The 19303-nt window shown below is 34.2% G+C and overlaps 5 protein-coding genes across 5 annotated transcripts; 3 read left to right on the top strand and 2 right to left on the bottom strand.

Annotated features, from left to right (window-relative positions):
- Nucleotides 1-382: 382 nt before the first annotated feature.
- Nucleotides 383-4076, bottom strand: LOC134281931 (uncharacterized). The gene is made up of 5 exons (XM_062764367.1): nucleotides 4030-4076; nucleotides 2902-3080; nucleotides 1536-1616; nucleotides 1091-1225; nucleotides 383-788 (listed from the first exon to the last, which is right to left on the bottom strand). Exons 1-5 carry the CDS (start codon nucleotides 4033-4035, stop codon nucleotides 422-424), a joined length of 768 nt encoding a protein of 255 aa, XP_062620351.1. The 5' UTR covers nucleotides 4036-4076; the 3' UTR covers nucleotides 383-421.
- A 4828-nt stretch (nucleotides 4077-8904) lies between these two features.
- LOC134281932 (nuclear apoptosis-inducing factor 1-like) lies at nucleotides 8905-9542 on the top strand. The gene has a single exon (XM_062764368.1). The coding sequence runs from the start codon at nucleotides 8972-8974 to the stop codon at nucleotides 9410-9412; it is 441 nt and encodes a 146-aa protein (XP_062620352.1). The 5' UTR covers nucleotides 8905-8971; the 3' UTR covers nucleotides 9413-9542.
- A 1733-nt stretch (nucleotides 9543-11275) lies between these two features.
- LOC134281939 (myb/SANT-like DNA-binding domain-containing protein 4) lies at nucleotides 11276-13172 on the top strand. Its single transcript, XM_062764375.1, has 3 exons — nucleotides 11276-11290; nucleotides 11521-11675; nucleotides 12805-13172. Exons 1-3 carry the CDS (start codon nucleotides 11276-11278, stop codon nucleotides 13013-13015), a joined length of 381 nt encoding a protein of 126 aa, XP_062620359.1. The 3' UTR covers nucleotides 13016-13172.
- A 452-nt stretch (nucleotides 13173-13624) lies between these two features.
- LOC134281940 (putative nuclease HARBI1) lies at nucleotides 13625-15762 on the bottom strand (the record flags this gene model as incomplete). Its single annotated transcript, XM_062764376.1, has 2 exons — nucleotides 13625-13833; nucleotides 15573-15762. Coding segments are annotated over 2 exons (399 nt in total), but the record flags the coding sequence as incomplete, so codon positions are not given.
- Nucleotides 15763-17465: 1703 nt separating this feature from the next.
- Nucleotides 17466-17988, top strand: LOC134281934 (nuclear apoptosis-inducing factor 1-like). Its single transcript, XM_062764369.1, has one exon. It carries the CDS (start codon nucleotides 17533-17535, stop codon nucleotides 17971-17973), a length of 441 nt encoding a protein of 146 aa, XP_062620353.1. The 5' UTR covers nucleotides 17466-17532; the 3' UTR covers nucleotides 17974-17988.
- The last annotated feature ends 1315 nt before the right edge of the window (nucleotides 17989-19303 follow it).

The raw sequence follows: 19303 nt of genomic DNA on the forward strand, positions 1-19303 counted from the left end.
TAACACACAGAGCCCGTTAACATTTTTCCTCCAATAACACAGGGGATGCTTACTCCTCCAGGGCAGCTCATTCCACCTCTGATTTTTGAGGTCCAAGATAGTTCTACTCCTAGTTTGTATTGTTTCAATGGTCATTTGAGTTTGAGTACTGCTCGTTATCTCAATATTTTTTTTTGCACACTTTATCAAGAAGGCACTAAGCCTAAAACTGACAAAAATGTTATCAGAATAAAATAAACAAACAGTTGCACTTTGAGGTTTTTTATTGACAACTATGTAGCACACGATTCCGTGTAACATATTACAGGCTGTCCTTCTACAGATTCTAATCAGATTCTGTCATCACTTTTTTTTTTCATTTTCTTTATTGCTTTAAATTTTTATTTCATCCTGTGCTGACATAACGATAACTTTGGAATCATCATTTCGCGCCACTTGGACCACCACCGCCACCATCTCCACCACCGCCACCATCACCGTCACTGCCACCATCTCCACCACCGCCACCATCACCGTCACTGCCACCATCTCCACCACCGCCACCATCACCGTCACTGCCACCATCTCCACCACCGCCACCATCTCCATCACTGCCACCATCTCCACCACCGCCACCATCTCCATCACCATCATCGCAAGTGGAGTATTCTCTGCAGGAACAGCACTGAGGTAGCTCCAAGGTTTCCAGTTCAAATCGACACTTGTCCACACAGTAAACCCAAACATTAAAAATGCGGGATCGATCAGGCAGACAAGCACTCTTTACGCGACCATTCTTCGAGCAACCCCTGTAATTTAGGAATTTATTGTTTGATTACGTATACATAAATAACATTGCGTTGAAATATAATTTAAAATTATTAATTACTTAATGCCAAATAATAGTAAAGAAGCTACAGCAAAGCGGAGCACACCTTCGCCAAAGAGAACAAATCTAAGAGACCTATAGATTACAACATACCCGCGCAAAAGTGAAAACAAATGACAGTGTGTTAAAGGTAGCTCCGTAAAACGTTCTTATATTTTATCTTCTCACCAGCACACTCACTAACATCGTTTTGAAAGTATGTATGACACAAATTTTACTTACATTTTCTTTCCACAGTCTGCGTAAGTTATACATTGCCGATGAGGAAATACTACATAGCAAGACTTCCCACGTCTGACTATCCTTGTGACATATTTGAATTTATGCGGGCAAACGTTTTCCAGACCAAGAAATCTCCTAAAAAGATTTTTTTTTTCTGTTGAATTTCAGACAGCATTTTGAAGTTGTGTTATAAATACAGATCAAATAAAGTTTCTATTTATCAAAGTTTTTCAACAGCAATTTTCATTATTTAAGAAAGCTAAAATAGATTAAATTTCATTTTATTGCACTATACATGTAGCATTATAAGGTATAATACAAATAAAATCGCCTTGAAACTCACAGAAAATTTGTCTACCAAATGAGGAATTCTGTCTTTCTCGGCCAAACATAAAACTAATTTGGTTGATAAACTTTATACAATACCGGAGTGAGTAGTATTTACCTGTGTTTACAATCACGTGACTTTTTCTCTACAAACTCCATTATTCCTGGCCTTCGTTTCAACGCACGAAGAATTTTTCTCCTGAAATGTATGTAATGTTTTTTTTTTGTTTAAAGGCGAATGATCAATATTTTTAGCTCTACTAGTCAGAGACCAGAAGAGCTTATGCGTTAGTAAGGTGTCCGTCTGTCTGTCTGTCTGTCCGTCTGTTTGTAAACAATTTTTCAAACTGCTACTCCTCGTACAGTTTTGGTCTGATTTTAATATAATTTGGCAAAAAAGCAGACTGCATTAAGATACATAATTAAGTGCATCAGTTTTAGATTTCGCTGAACGGTGTTGCAATTGTTACTAAAAATAGAAATTTCTGTGAAATTCTTTTAAAACGCTTCTCTTCCTACAATTTTGGACTGATTTTAATATAATATGGCACACAAGTAGACTAGACTAAGATGCATATTTCTATTTATTGCTTCCTGTTGCAAAATTTTAAATCTAAGTGCTACTTTTTCTTTGTTATAGGTAAAGAGCAGTAGAGCTAAAGTCGCATAGGAGACTTCTGATTTGTTATCTTCAGTCAAAAGAAAAATCAAGAATAAGATAAGGAAATCAGTGGTGCAAATATATCCTTTGGATCCATTTATATATTTCTCTGCATCTTCACTTCCATCTTGATTTCAGTCTTTACCTTCAGTTGGTGTAATTACGGATTACAAAAATGTAACACAAAGGACTTAAACATCGCATAAAATCAAGAAATGGACCATTTAATTTAATGGCGCTTATTATAAACATTATAAATTAAAAAGAAGTACAATTACCACAAAGTTCAATACATCTGTTTTATTTAAAAAATAATATCTTTCTTTGGTTTTTCGTACGGAAATTAATGTCGTAGCAGGTTATGTAATTTTTTCTGCAATTGCTGCCACGTTAATTCCCGTACTAACAAACAAAGAAATTTTATTGTCTATATATACATTGTACATTTGTATTGAAAATCATTCAACGAAAAAAAATAAAATTTGCTAATTATTGTTCTAAGATGAATATGTCATTGTATGTAGAACTGATGGAACAGCCATTGTTCAAGAAAATTTCACACTTTGGCTTGCTCAGTGTTGTTCATGCACTGATTAATGACCATGATCTTCATAAGAAATAAAGGCAAAATATTCAGTTGATGTAAATATTTCTGAATATTTTACCAGAAGACCCCTAATTGTTTTCTTTAAAGAAATATTTTAAAGTGGCTTTTTACACTGTGATAGTTCAAACCATTTGCATAGCACACAATGAAACATTGTTCAGACTATTTTCTATATATAAAAAAACATAGATTGTTGCCAAGGAAATGACCTCTCACCTGATTTTCAAAGACTGACATTCATATCGTATACCCAGACAGGGCTTTGTGGGTTTCTTCGTCCAGCATTGTTTGTCCACGTCATATCTTCCTCTACCGAATTTTATTTCAGGTTTCGTCACTCTAGCATCGCAGAGAGTAGGACCAGAGAGGACTGTTATGATTAGGAACCAAAAGCACTGAAAAAGATTAATGTGAAACATAAAAGTACCATTGCAATATTACATGGATATATTTTGAATAAAAAAAGAGACGACAGTTTATTCTTGCAAGCCATTCTTCTTTGATTGAAAATTTAAATGAAACTTAAAGACAACGGTTAGGATACTTCGTGAAAATTATGGCATATGAATTTGCTATACTTTACATACACGTCAGGCTTGATTATTATAAAATGTATATTTATTCTAAAATATGCAAAGCTTTGGAAACTTTGGAAACTCGCTTGGCTTTTTGCACATTTTAGATTCATATTGTTACATTGTATTATAGTTTAACGAGACACGAAATGTGTTTAAAGTTTAGAAAGTTATTGTTTATTAAAAATAACTTTATTTATTTTATATCAATTCAAAAAATTACGCCATGTTTTACATTACAAACCTTTTCTTCAACTAAATAAAAAATCCTTCTTTCTACGTAATTTACTATAGAAATTTTATAATATTTTATTTTTGTATTTTTTAAGGACAGACGATACGTTCCTAAAATTAAAATATAATTTTTTCCGAGATTTAGTCATTGAAGTTATGCTGCTTCCACAAGCTAAGTTACAAATTAATGAGGTATTTTAGCAGGCTTTTCTGCAGGACACCAGATGATGGTGTTGCCTATATAATCTTTTTGGGGAAAATTTAAATTGCCAAAATAAGAAGTTTTAGCCTTGTTAATTTTTCAAAGACAATCAGAAACCAGTTTAGAAATCACGAGATAATCATGATTTTAAATATCTTTCATTATTTCAAATATTTCGATATATACACAAAACGGATTTCTGAGGAACGTATCGTCTGACTTTAATGTCAACATTGTACACCATAATCATATTCTAAAAGTGAACCAAATTTCAAATGATGAAAGATTTCAGCAAACAGAAGAATACGTCAATAAAAGTTTACCAACGTTTACCTTCATGAGGACAGGGCTTACAGTTCCTCGGAGGCCAATGACACTATGCATTTCATAGGTACGTTTTACATAAAAATATATATTTTAATAAATGTACTAAATTTTTATGCTTCAAATTTGTAAAACAGTCACGAATCAATTTTATCATTTTTACGGTTAAAACACATATTTACATAAAATTTCACGATTACACATTTCAGATAAAGAATATTACGACTTATAGGAAGTGATTTTCCATTTCATCTTTTTGTCTTTTTATGTTGTAATCTTATAACAAGTACACTTGCACTTTTTTATTTTAGATATATAGCAAAGAGTTTAACCATAAGATATTTGCTGAACAGATATTTACTCATTGATTATAAAATAATTTATACGAAACAGATATGGTAGACTCTGTCAGTCCATGACCTTTTATTTCGAGTTCATTTAGATAGATCCGGTCGAAATAAAAACAACATATTTATTGAAAAATAATTCTGAATTGTTTCTGCTGTGGATTATGCTTTATACGTGTGTTTAGATAGGTCTGCTTATAAAGGCAATCTGTTTAAAATCAGATCCTTTGATCCGCTCACATAGATCGCTACACAAGGATCTGAAGAAACCACATTCAGGGTCATCTCCTGGTGACCTTTGAATTATCCAATCAAATGTTCACTTTGGAGAATTGGAAAGTATCTCGGAATTCAGATACAGAGGTGATACACGTATGGAAAAATCGTGACCTAGTTTCTTTAGCCTGAAGATTTAGATGTACCCTTCGCTCTGCTCCTAATTTGTATTGCTTGAATGGACTTTTGAGCTTGAATGCTGTTCGTAAATATCTTACTATATATTTCACCCTGCAATGAACGACCAGTTCCTGTCTGTTTACAACTGTGTCTTTTTAAATAAGACACTGACTTTTACAGTTGACAGCTTACTTGGACATTTAAACCTGCGTCATGTACGGAGGTACAGAATTGAAAATGGATAGGAAAACATCCACTGAGGTGAAAGTTATTGTATTCGGGGCTTTGAAATAATTTATCAAACAAAAACTTATCATTGGCGGTAGAATAAAATTTATTTAGATACTTTATTCACGAGAATTAATATATCCTTTTATTTTCAATAACTTAGGAAATGAAATAAAGAAGATGCAACATTCCAGTAGGAAAATTTGGCAGGATTTAGTCAAGACTGGAATGGAGGGTGTTGAGGGTAGGAATGTTGCCGTTTGCCTCGTAGACAACGTAATACGATATTTGAAATAACCCTTTATTATGATTTTGTTCATTGTTGAGATCAATATTTTTTTCACACAAGAGCTCCCGTATTTTTCCTGGTGTAAAACTAAGCCTTCAACTGTAAAAGTCAAGAAATAAGAGCTAGGGAAATTCCATAATTGAATATAGTTTTGAAAAAAATGCGTTTAAGAACTATTAACATTAACATTATGATTAAAAATTATTAAGCGTAAGACTGTGATGACCCTGAATGGTTTCTTCAGATCCTTGTGCAGCGATCTATGTAAGCGGATCAAAGTATTTGATTTCGACATTTAGATATATCGACGATGTATTGTCAATTAACAATGGTAATTTCCATTCCTATGTCGATACGATATATCCTGGTGAGCTTGAGATAAAAGATACCACAGAGTCTGACACTTCTGTTTCATACTTGGATATTTTATTTGAAAAAGACGCTAATGGTAATCTAAAAACCAAACTATATGATAAACGTGACGACTTTAACTTTTCTATCGTCAAATTCCCTTACTTATGCAGCAATATACCTTCATCACCTGCATATGGAGTACATGTATATATCTCAGTTGATTCGATACGCAAGAGCATGCTCTACGTATGAACAATTTCTGAAACGAGGTAAATTATTGACAAACAAGTTGAAGAATCAAGAATATCAGCAGTCTTGTTTAAATTCATCATTGTAAGTCAGCAACCTTGTCATCAAATACGATTTATCATTGAGTCAATTGCTGACTGACGTTTTTCATACTAATTGCTAGTCCATTATTTATACACTGAATTGACGACGGATTTTTTCTGTTATTTCCTGATCATGACAAGGAGCACACGGCGGGTGTGACCGGTCGGCAGGGGATGCTCACTCCTCCATGGCACCTGATCCCAACTCTGTTGTTTTGGGGGTCTGTGTTTGCTCTGCTCTGCTCTAATTTTGTATTGTTTTATGGATTTTGAGATTGAATACTGTTCGTTATCTCCATATCCTTCCTTTAATCAGATTGCTTATAAAGAAACACAAATATTGCTAATGGAAAGTCCGGAAGATAATGAATTAGACCCTTCTCTTCAAAGACAACATAGATATTGTCACTGGTAGATTGAAGATGGCCTGACTTAAGATAACGAATAGTATTCAATCTCAGAGATTCATTCAATATATACTATCGTTATTCTCGATCATGACATTGGAGCACATGGCGGATGTGACCGGCCAATAGGATAAGCTAACTACTTCATGGTAACTGATCCCACCTCAGAAGATTTAGATGTACCCTTTGCTCTGCTCCTAATTTGTATTGCTTGAATGGACTTTTGAGCTTGAATGCTGTTCGTAAATATCTTATTATATTTCACCCTGCAATGCACTACCAGTTCCTGTACTCTACATGTACCTAGGCACCAGATTTCACCCCCAGGAATTTCTATACTCTAGTCTATTTACAGCTGTGTCTTTTTTAAATACATCTTATTAATGTATCAAAGTGACTGCTATTTTCATTTTATTCATTACGTGTTATGTCACGAGTAAGAGGAAAATTCCATAATTGAATATAGTTTTGAAAAAAATGCGTATTACTTTAAAGTTAATACTATTAACACCAACAGTATGATTAAAAAATATTAAGCGCAAGACTGCCTAGACTTGATTTGAAATAAAGGGGTCGATTCAAAAGTAATGTCACATATTCAATAAAATCTTTTGTAATTAAATGTAAATATCACACGCAAAATTTTAGACTGTTATAGCTGATATCAAATTTTATTTCTACCTCCACTTTTATTTGGTTATATAAGATATATATTTTTAAATCATTCAGGTGTTCACAAGTTTTATCTATCGTCCCACGAAAAGAATGTTACATGTTGTTTTTGGAGCACTTTTTCAGAGTTTATCTGTATATCGTTTAAAATCTCACTATTGCTCGTTTCATTTTCTTGATTGTTAATTCTCTAAAAGAGTCAAAATTGTTAAAAAAAATTTTTAGAAAAAAATTAGCAATAAATGATGGTTATTTAAAATTGATTACACGAGAGTTGTGACATTACTTTGAGATGACCTTAGTATAATGTGCAGAATATCTTAAAATCAATAAAATATGTGAATACCTGAGTAGGTGTTCGCACTATTGATATAATCAAAACTGAAATCAACTTGTAATTTTTCTCCTCTTGTAAAATATATCGGTAAAATCCCACTGACCCAGTGATTTATTTGCGATATATGTATCTCATAGAAGGTGAAAATGACATATATGCTAAAAATTAATTACAATTAATTTTATATTTATATTTTTTACTTTTATGCAAAATCGTCTATTAATTTTATTATTTAATGTATATATCTAAGACTAAGTTTTAATAGTGTTTAATACATGCAAGCCAGTTTTTGAGATAGTCCAATATTCGTTATTTTGCAAGAATGAGTTAATTGCGGGAAAAATCACGTAAGATTGTAACATTTTTTACCATATAGGTACATGTAACATAGATAATTCTTAAAATCATCGGGACAAACTCAGAATAGGACTGCGCTGAATAAAAGTGATTGGAAATATTTTTTAATACCATGACAAAAGTTGTATACCGCAAACTTGTGCACATGTGTAGATATTTTTCAAATATTATCCATTTCATTTGCTAATATTATTCTTTCCAAAAACTCAATATATTAGATACAGATTTTACTATTTACGTATACTTTTCCCTTTACGGATTTAAGTGTTCGCTTGATCATGATAACTACGGTACCACGGAGTTGACCGGTCTACAGGGGATGTTTAATTCTCTATGGCACCTGACCCCATCTCTGATGATTGAGAGGTCTTTGTTTGCTTTGATCCTGATTTGTATAGTTTGATTGGACTTTTGAGTTTGAATTATTTATATAAGAACATTAAATGGACATTGAGACAGTCTCGATCAGCTAAAAATTTTCAAATTTGGTTTTTTTTTTCTTTTATAAGTACAAATATTTAACCAAGGTCTATCTGGGACCTTATTCACAAAGCCTCCGTAATTTCCGCAGTCGCGGAGCGTTTACGGAAGGATTGCGGAAAGTTTACGGAAAGATTGCGGATGGTTTACGGCGTATTCACGAAGCTTCCGTAAACTTTGCGAAATTTACGGAAAGTTTCCGCAAGTGAAACACGCTGAACGGGCACCTGCATTGTACAAAAAAAGAGTCATGAACATATTAAAACTTTAATAGTTTTGAGCGTGTTTTGTTTATTTTTTTAATCAAATATGTTGCATACTCCAAATTAAAGAATCAAAACTTAAATGAGTAATATCCTTCTAAGAAAAAAAAGAATAAGAAAGTATTTTATCACGTGTTTATATTTTAATAGTGAACAAAAATAAAGCTTTCTAAAGGTTATTTATAACAATTAAAATCAAAATATTCATACTGTTGTGATTATTAGTTAACTAAATGCGTAGTCGGGGGGGGGGGTGTATTTTTTTTTTAATATACACTATTGAAACTGGTAATCATTTAAATAATAAATGAATAACCAGCAATTTACAAATAATGAATAAATAATAAACGTTTTCGGCGTAACATATATATTTGTACATAGGTTTAGATCTATAGATTCTCTTGATACCTCTTTTGTCCCGTGAACCTATTGTGACGTCATGACTAAGAAAATGACATCATTGAAATTCTGACAATTAACGCTGAAATTATGGAAGATAGAAAAAAGAAGCCGCGTTTTAGTGAGAAAGAAATTGAAATATTAGTTCAAGGAGTTAAAGAACGTTCAGATGTCATCAACTCAAAATTCAGTGACATGATCAGCAATACAAAGAAAAAGCAAGCGTGGGTGGAAATTTTGGAATCTGTAAATGCTGTCTCATTCTCAAAGAGAACTGTCGACGAAATTAAAAAGAAGTGGGATGATGTAAAGAGGGGTACAAAGAAGAGAGCTTCTGCCGTCCAGAAAGAACGTTGTAAAACGGGGAGTGGAAAATTGGAGATTATACCTTTAAGCCCAATGGAAGAAGATATTGTGTCTGTAATGGGAGAGGAGAGAATTTTTGGATTCAGCTCGTATGTAGACACCATGATTCCACCTGTAAGTAAGCCTAATTTCATTCCGTCATTTTTGGTATTTACTTTAATCTAAAACAATATATTTGTTTCGAGACTTTCAACAATTTTGAACGATGTTCACATACTAAATTTCAATATCTGCATATACACACATAAAATCATTTTTACAGTTTTTAAAAATAATGACTGTTTTATAAACTTGTACATAGTCTTAAAAGTTATTAATGTCATTTTGATTTTTTTGAGAGACAAGATATAAGGTGTGTATGTGTTGGGAGGGGGGGGGGGGTTACATGTCAATAAAGGAAAATATGTAATACTGGGGAAGCTTACAGGTTACATAACCTATATAGGTTACACGAATTGTCGCCTATAATCTCTTTATTAGTAGCAATTATAATAAGTCAGAATTTGAGTGTACATATCGGTGTTTTAATTTTTTCTCTGCGTTTTCTAATATACAATTCTAGTAACTTCCCCAGTCATACAGAGGGCGTGATTTCTACATTGATCCTTGTTTCCGCTTTTTTTTTTTAGCTCACCTGAGCCGAAGGCTCAAGTGAGCTTTTCTGATCACATTTTGTCCGTCGTCCGTCTGTCCGTCCGTCTGTCTGTCTGTCTGTCCGTCCGTCTGTAAACTTTTCACATTTTCGACTTCTTCTCAAGAACCACTGGGCCAATTTCGACCAAACTTGGTACAAAGCATCCTTGGGTGAAGGGGAATTTAAATTGTTAAAATGAAGGGACATATCTCCTCGCAAGGGGAGATAATCAAGAAAAGACAAAAATAGGGTTGGGTCATTAAAAAATCTTCTTCTCAAAAACCACATGGCCAGTAAAGCTGAAACTTATGTGAAAGCAGCCTGGGGTAGTGTTGATTCTAAATTGTTCAAATCATGACCCCCGGGGATAAGGCGGGGCCAAAATGGGGAATCAAAGTTTTACATAGAAATATAAAGGAAAAATCTTTGAAAATCTTCTTCTCAAGAACCACTGGGCCAGAAAAGCTGAATCTTATGTGGAAGCATCCTTGGGTAGCGTAGATTCTAAATTGTTCAAATCATGACCCCCAGGGGTAGGGCGGGGCCACAATGGGGAATCAAAGTTTTACATAGAAATATAAAGGAAAAATCTTTGAAAATCTTCTTCTAAATAACCACTGGGCCAGAAAAGCTGAATCTTATGTGGAAGCATCCTTGGGTAGTGTAGATTCTAAATTGTTCAAATCATGACACCCAGGGGTAGGGCGGGACCACAATGGGGAATCAATGTTTTACATAGAAATATATAGGAAAAATCTTTGAAAATCTTCTTCTCAAGAACCACTAAGCCAGAGAAGCTGAAACTTATTTGGAAGCATCCTGGGGTAGTGTTGATTCTAAATTGTTCAAACCATGACCCCAGGGGGTTGGGCGGGGCCACAATGGGGAATCAGTCTTTTACATAGAAATATAAAGGAAAAATCTTTTAAAATCTTCTTCTCAAGAACCACTGGGTCAAAAAAGCTGAAATGTATGTGGAAGCATTCTAGGGTAGTGTAGATTCTAAATTGTTCAAATCATGACCCCCAGGGGTAGGGCGGGGCCACAATGGGAAATCAAAGTTTTACACAGAAATATATAGGAAAAATCTTTGAAAATCTTCTTCTCAAGAACCACTGAGCCAGAGAAGCTGTAACTTATTTGGAAGCATCCTGGGATAGTGTAGATTCTAAATTGTTATAATCATGACCCCCGGGGGTTGGGCGGGACCACAATGTGGAATCAATGTTTTACATAGAAATATATAGAAAAAATCTGAAAATCAAAGCAGAAACTTACATGGAAGCATACTGGGGTAGTGTAGATTTCAAATTGTTTAAATTATGATCAGTGGGGTAGGGTGGGGTCAAAGCTTCTCAGGTGAGCGATGTGGCCCATGGGCCTCTTGTTAAAATATGCATCTACTAACGGTTAATTTATGTACCTTCATTCTGAGATGATACTGTAAATACAATTATAGGGATAGTATGCCCTTAAAACTTCTGTAGAAACATGAGTTATAAATCTTCATAAAAAATGCAGATTATAAATATTGATTTTATTATGAATTTCCCACCTATAAAATATTTATATATATAATTTTTTATGACATTATATAAGCAGAAAATATCAAGTTTATCATGTACCAAATTCCACTTAGACACCAAGCAAAGCTGTTTCTGGAGAGAGTCCACCACAAGAAGTGCAAGAGGTGCAGACGACTGCAGAGGGAGGCATCAGTGAAAAAGCACCAGAATCTGCTTTCTGTGCGAAGAAAATGAAAAGGCGGCCTTCTCAATATGAGGCTGATGAGAGGTGATTTTATTTACTAGTATTTGAATAAAACCTTGATTGCATTTTTCTGAGTAGCATCCCGTCCATTTTCGATAGCAATGAAGCAACGGCACTTGTTTCTTCAATATTTTTAGCCCATAGTATATTATAATTTTTTTATACAATGGGTTAATTTAAAAAATATTACAGAAACAAGCGCCTGTGCGATGGAAGTCAATAACAGTGTAATTGATGCAAATCACCTATGGGATCTTACGTTTTAAGTTTTCGTAGTTAAAAAAATAAATGTCTTCTCCAGAAAGTAATCTCATGTGCCCTGAAAAAAAAATATTATAGTTCTTTTCAAAACCTTCATTTATTTACAAAGTAAGTAAAATGCACTAGGCACAAGTTCCAAAGTTGCAATTTTTTTTTTTTTAACGATTAAAACTTCAGACTCCTGTGTACAAATATAGATGCTCTGAAATTGACACTGGCAATACCAGTCTAGAACAGGATATATACATATATATATATATACATGTACATGTACAATCGGAAGTTTAGAGTTTTATTGTTTAACCTGCACTTAAATGTACAAAAAGTTACAGTAAGTCGGGTTTTATGAAACCAAGACTATGACAGTTGAATTTCTAAAATTGTGATAAATACATAGCTTTTCTAATCTTCCTTCGTGGATCTGTCAGAAAACTCGGAAAATCGCGGCAATCTCGGATATATTTTTCGAGCTCTCCAGACTGAAGGGCCCGAATTGATGCTTTTGGTAAAAAAAAAAAAATAGTAACACAATGGAAATCTTTTAAATAGGTACTCATTGGCTCTTCTGACCTTTGATTTTTCACCTCGAAATTGAAAGCAAGGCAAAATACAGAATGTTGTTTTGAGTTAAAGAGTTATCGATTGTCGATGTGAAGCACACTCTTATAGATTTACTATTCTAAATTGTAACCCCCCCCCCCCCCCTCCATGCAACAATTTGTCTTTTTTTTAATTCTAATGCAGCAAATTAAAATTTGGTTCAGATATCTTCTTCTGTGTTTTATTATGCTATAGCGCTACCTCACCCATCTTTTTAAAAGATAAGCTTGTCTTGAGATAATTATACGTTAGTACGAGTTTTTGAGCATACTGAATGATTGTTCTTCGGTAGCTTGATACTACAGAGAGAACTAATCAAGATTCAGAGGGAATGGCTCGATGTGGAGAAAGAGAGACTCGGCATCGAGAGGGAGAGGCTTCAGATAGAGCGTCGACGCTTGGAGATGGATGAGCGGGCCAGGGGATTTTCCGCCACATGTAATAATTCAGAACGCAATGCATCGGAATTTCAACTCTTCAACGGTGCATTTATGCAAATATGAGGAATGTTAATGTGCATTTGATAAATCTTTTAATTCATATATCCACTGTTTTCTTTGATTTGCATGTACGTACAAAACATAAAGTTCCATTCATTATGAACAGCATATATGTAAGATGTAACTGGTAAATACAATGTATTTTTCCAGAAAAAAGAAATTAAACAAATGACAAATAAGTTCTAGACATCGTAGTTATATCTCTGTTTTCTTTTTGATCTACAAAGAAATGCAATAAAATTAAATAATACATACACTTGCTCCTATTTTAATCACTTTCTGCAACTTCTTTACATCTATTATCTCCTTCATGTTTATTTCACAATAAAAATAAAACTTTGGTGACTAAAATTCACCATTTTTTCACAGAATAAGAAGAGATCTCTGTAAACTTTCACCTAATTTCTAAAAAAAAAAAAAAGGTTCCGGTGTTTAATTAAGTTTGAAAAAGTGGGGGGTGCTCCTGAAATTTACATTCCGATATCTGTATATATGCCGAGCTTCTAAATATTGAAAACATTACCTATTACGCAAAGCTACCAATTCAAATACCCGGCCAGATCAAATGTCATCGCACAAATGAAATCAGTTTAATTTGTATTTTTTAAGTACCTAAAACCTGTCTCTTATCAACATTTGTCTAATCTCTTGTCCTGAGTGATCTTGTACATCGCCTGGCATGTCATCATCATCATCATTCTGCTCATCATCGTCCTGCTGGAACTCCACGGGGAGACCTCGATCTTCACAGATGTTGTGAAGCACTGCAGTAGCTGTGATTACTTGTACAGCTGTAGCTAGGCATATGGTTAACGGTCCACCTGTGTTACAGTTTTTTACACATGTTATACCGATTTGTCTTTACGTGAAGTCTAAAACTCTATTTCTGTCCTCATATGATGTCACAGATTATTCTATTTATTAAACACTGCTTGTGGTAGATAAATTTATCAATATGTAGATATACGGACCGAAAACTGTCCATATTTTTAAAAATTCTTTTCTATTTTCTAAAATTTATATTCATAAATTCATCCAATTTTTTTTCTTTTTTGGTGATAATTTACATGATTTTTTTTCGACCATGTTAATCATATGAGATAATATTTTTATCTTTCATGGCATCAGGCAGATAATTCCAAATGCAATAAAACATTCTGTATATTTTTCTTAAGTAAGGCCACACCAATAAAATTTTTTGTTCGTCGGACCCGCGCGCTCGTATTTAAACGAAACAAGACAAATAATATTATATAATTTAAAATTTCCCGCACCATTGGAATTTTGTGCTATTTTCTGTTCTATTTCCGCTCTATTTATCGTATTTTTCATCTGCTTACTCTGTAAATCAGAAAAAGATATAATTGTCCGCTCAAATTTCTTCACGCTCCGCCTAAAAAATTTATCTACAAAAAGTAATAATATTATTATTTAACCGCTAGCCCGCTCGTACTTTCTTTCATCAAATGTCCGACGAACAAGAAATTAAATTGGTGTGGCCTACATTAAACTCAGCTTGAAAATTGTTAAGTGCGTTTGTCATAACATTGTGTTGAGGGGACAGACAGCCAACAAGTCGTCAATTTAGAATACATGTAGGTACGTGTATGCTGGGAAGTTCAAAGATGTGACATGTGTCATGTTGTGAATTTTGAATTTACCGGGTGGCAGTAAATACAAAATTTACAACATGACAACTTGTAAATTTTGTATTTACTGACACCCGGTAAATTCAAAATTTACAACATGACACATGCATTAATATTTTATTTAGAAAATACCTCGAGAACAAAGATTATGTTATTCACGTAATACTATTGATGATGAATTTTATTTCTTTCTACAGTGTAGCTTGAATATACAAGCAAGGGAAAAACTTTTTTAAAAATATGTTAGATAATTGTTCCTCATTCTACATCAAATCACCTACACAGAAACTTGAATATATACTAAGTCCAAAACTTGAAGTTATAACGGCTGTTTGCACTTTTATAAAACTATCACTAGAATTGAGAAATAAAAGGTCCACATCGGTGCAACATTTAGGAATGAATTTCTATATGTATATATACCAGTATGCGTAAATACAGCAAAATCAAGGGGGGGGCAAATGTGCCCCCTCTCTTCAAATGGGGATTCGGTAGGGTGTGAGGGTGAGATATAGAGGGAGATAAAAGGTTAGCTATGAGTCTCACGTTTTGCTTTACGTTGGATATCCAATTTAACAATATCTTGATTCAAAGAGAAAGAGAAAAGCAATGATTAGACATATTGATATGGAAACATCCTCCAGGTCACGTAGACTCAAATTTGTTCAAATCACAATGGAAATTAGAAATGGATTGCTTTTTCATATTCATAATTATGTTGATTACAATATACATGTATATAAAATTTTCTTTACACTTAGAATATAATTTTATTCACGCCAGACAAGTGACTTTCCATATATTGTGTATAAAACGTGTTGTTATGACTATTATATAACCAAATTTTATGAGGAAAAACAAGCCTTTTAGAAAATCTCATGCATGCTTGTTATAAACTATAGTATACGAACCAAATTTGTGAATGCAAAGCCACCGACTCTTCCATCGTCCGAACGTATCTTCAATTCTCTGTCTAGCTCTTTTGTGCGCAACATTGAATGCCCTGTCAGCTGGTGTACTTGGAGCCCGAAGAGGAGTGATTAAATATTGTCTCAACGGGTAGGCCTGGTCGCCCAAAAGATGGCCAACATAGGGCTGATTTTTAAACCACTCTTTCAGCGAACAATTATTCCAAACATATGCGTCATGTGTGCTACCAGGCCATTGAACAACAATGTTTGTCAGTTTTTTCTTATGATCACAAACTCCCTGAACGTTAATTGCGTGGTACCCTTTTCTACACACATACGCGTCTTCCCTTTCCGATGGTGGTTTAATTTGGATAAGCGTTCCATCAACGCATCCCAATACATTTGGAATATTAAATTCGCACGAAAAACCCTGTTTGATTACAAGCTGTTCTGCTATTCTCTCAGGAAACTTGATGAATTCCCTTGCCCTATTTGATAAAGCTTTAGATGTTTTGTAGACTATTCTTGAAACAGTTGGCTGGCTTACCCCTGCAATGTCGGCGACTACCTGTTGTAGGGATCCAGTGGCAAAGTACCTCAGGGCCGTCAAAACTTGTAGAGAAGCCGGTATGCTCTTGGACCTCATAGTGGGTGGCTCCAAGTCCTCAGCCAACAAATCTATAATATCTAAAATACAATATCTTGGCATGCGGAATCTTACGATTAAGTCTTGATCGTCATACATATCCAAAGGATGTGTCCGGTCCCTGAAGACCCTTTCTCTTCTTAAATTTCTCTTGTTTAATCTTTGGAATATGACTTGGAACGCCATTTCGTAGTTTCTTGAATAACGGGTATGACGTAAAATATTACGTAACAATCGTTTTATACGTAACTTAAAAAACTGAGTACTCTTTATGTGCAAAAAAAAAAAGATTATAATAAATAAAAGTAGATCGGGAAGAAAGTTTAATCAATTGTATAATTTAATTATTATTTATGTGTTTCCATTTAAATGTTAAATTATTTATTCTTAAGTATAATTAATTTATTTTTATTTCATAAATATGGGCTTTGCCCTTTCCGCAACGTTTACGGATGGTCATGACGTCCCGTAATGTACCGCCGATTTTACGGAACGTTTACGCAAAGTTTGCGGGTGCGGTATTTACGGAGACGTCGTGAATAAGAATTTTTCCCCTGCGGGTCAATTCCGCAAAGTCTACGGGTCCGGTAAGTTTACGGAGGCTTTGTGAATAAGGTCCGGGACCTTATTCACAAAGCCTCCGTAATTTCCGCAGTCGCGGAGCGTTTACGGAAGGATTGCGGAAAGTTTACGGAAAGATTGCGGATGGTTTACGGCGTATTCACGAAGCTTCCGTAAACTTTGCGAAATTTACGGAAAGTTTCCGCAAGTGAAACACGCTGAACGGGCACCTGCATTGTACAAAAAAAGAGTCATGAACATATTAAAACTTTAATAGTTTTGAGCGTGTTTTGTTTATTTTTTTAATCAAATATGTTGCATACTCCAAATTAAAGAATCAAAACTTAAATGAGTAATATCCTTCTAAGAAAAAAAAGAATAAGAAAGTATTTTATCACGTGTTTATATTTTAATAGTGAACAAAAATAAAGCTTTCTAAAGGTTATTTATAACAATTAAAATCAAAATATTCATACTGTTGTGATTATTAGTTAACTAAATGCGTAGTCGGGGGGGGGGGTATTTTTTTTTTAATATACACTATTGAAACTGGTAATCATTTAAATAATAAATGAATAACCAGCAATTTACAAATAATGAATAAATAATAAACGTTTTCGGCGTAACATATATATTTGTACATAGGTTTAGATCTATAGATTCTCTTGATACCTCTTTTGTCCCGTGAACCTATTGTGACGTCATGACTAAGAAAATGACATCATTGAAATTCTGACAATTAACGCTGAAATTATGGAAGATAGAAAAAAGAAGCCGCGTTTTAGTGAGAAAGAAATTGAAATATTAGTTCAAGGAGTTAAAGAACGTTCAGATGTCATCAACTCAAAATTCAGTGACATGATCAGCAATACAAAGAAAAAGCAAGCGTGGGTGGAAATTTTGGAATCTGTAAATGCTGTCTCATTCTCAAAGAGAACTGTCGACGAAATTAAAAAGAAGTGGGATGATGTAAAGAGGGGTACAAAGAAGAGAGCTTCTGCCGTCCAGAAAGAACGTTGTAAAACGGGGAGTGGAAAATTGGAGATTATACCTTTAAGCCCAATGGAAGAAGATATTGTGTCTGTAATGGGAGAGGAGAGAATTTTTGGATTCAGCTCGTATGTAGACACCATGATTCCACCTGTAAGTAAGCCTAATTTCATTCCGTCATTTTTGGTATTTACTTTAATCTAAAACAATATATTTGTTTCGAGACTTTCAACAATTTTGAACGATGTTTACATACTAAATTTCAATATCTGCATATACACACATAAAATCATTTTTACAGTTTTTAAAAATAATGACTGTTTTATAAACTTGTACATAGTCTTAAAAGTTATTAAAGTCATTTTGATTTTTTTGAGAGACAAGATATAAGGTGTGTATGTGTTGGGAGGGGGGGGGGGGGGTTACATGTCAATAAAGGAAAATATGTAATACTGGGGAAGCTTACAGGTTACATAACCTATATAGGTTACACGAATTGTCGCCTATAATCTCTTTATTAGTAGCAATTATAATAAGTCAGAATTTGAGTGTACATATCGGTGTTTTAATTTTTTCTCTGCGTTTTCTAATATACAATTCTAGTAACTTCCCCAGTCATACAGAGGGCGTGATTTCTACATTGATCCTTGTTTCCGCTTTTTTTTTTAGCTCACCTGAGCCGAAGGCTCAAGTGAGCTTTTCTGATCACATTTTGTCCGTCGTCCGTCTGTCCGTCCGTCTGTCTGTCTGTCTGTCCGTCCGTCTGTAAACTTTTCACATTTTCGACTTCTTCTCAAGAACCACTGGGCCAATTTCGACCAAACTTGGTACAAAGCATCCTTGGGTGAAGGGGAATTTAAATTGTTAAAATGAAGGGACATATCTCCTCGCAAGGGGAGATAATCAAGAAAAGACAAAAATAGGGTTGGGTCATTAAAAAATCTTCTTCTCAAAAACCACATGGCCAGTAAAGCTGAAACTTATGTGAAAGCAGCCTGGGGTAGTGTAGATTCTAAATTGTTCAAATCATGACCCCCGGGGATAAGGCGGGGCCAAAATGGGGAATCAAAGTTTTACATAGAAATATAAAGGAAAAATCTTTGAAAATCTTCTTCTCAAGAACCACTGGGCCAGAAAAGCTGAATCTTATGTGGAAGCATCCTTGGGTAGCGTAGATTCTAAATTGTTCAAATCATGACCCCCAGGGGTAGGGCGGGGCCACAATGGGGAATCAAAGTTTTACATAGAAATATAAAGGAAAAATCTTTAAAAATCTTCTTCTCAAGAACCACTGGGCCAGAAAAGCTGAATCTTATGTGGAAGCATCCTTGGGTAGTGTAGATTCTAAATTGTTCAAATCATGACACCCAGGGGTAGGGCGGGACCACAATGGGGAATCAATGTTTTACATAGAAATATGTAGGAAAAATCTTTGAAAATCTTCTTCTCAAGAACCACTAAGCCAGAGAAGCTGAAACTTATTTGGAAGCATCCTGGGGTAGTGTTGATTCTAAATTGTTCAAACCATGACCCC

The sequence above is a fragment of the Saccostrea cucullata genome, unplaced genomic scaffold (genome assembly GCF_032062105.1).
Source record: "Saccostrea cucullata isolate Sc308-1 unplaced genomic scaffold, CSIRO_AGI_Scuc_v1 ctg837, whole genome shotgun sequence".
In the NCBI taxonomy this organism is placed as follows: Eukaryota; Metazoa; Mollusca; class Bivalvia; order Ostreida; family Ostreidae; genus Saccostrea; species Saccostrea cuccullata.

Bases quoted from the DNA above. Each gene is read 5' to 3' on its own strand.
- LOC134281931 (XM_062764367.1), bottom strand. The intron at 1,226-1,535 runs GTAAATACTACT...AAATCTTTTTAG, and splicing joins TCACGTGATTGTAAACACAG to GAGATTTCTTGGTCTGGAAA. The intron at 789-1,090 runs GTAAGTAAAATT...CCTAAATTACAG, and splicing joins GCAGACTGTGGAAAGAAAAT to GGGTTGCTCGAAGAATGGTC.
- LOC134281932 (XM_062764368.1), top strand. From the start codon at position 8,972: ATGGAAGATAGAAAAAAGAAGCCGCGTTTTAGTGAGAAAGAAATTGAA.
- LOC134281939 (XM_062764375.1), top strand. The intron at 11,676-12,804 runs GTGATTTTATTT...GTTCTTCGGTAG, and splicing joins CAATATGAGGCTGATGAGAG to CTTGATACTACAGAGAGAAC.
- LOC134281934 (XM_062764369.1), top strand. From the start codon at position 17,533: ATGGAAGATAGAAAAAAGAAGCCGCGTTTTAGTGAGAAAGAAATTGAA.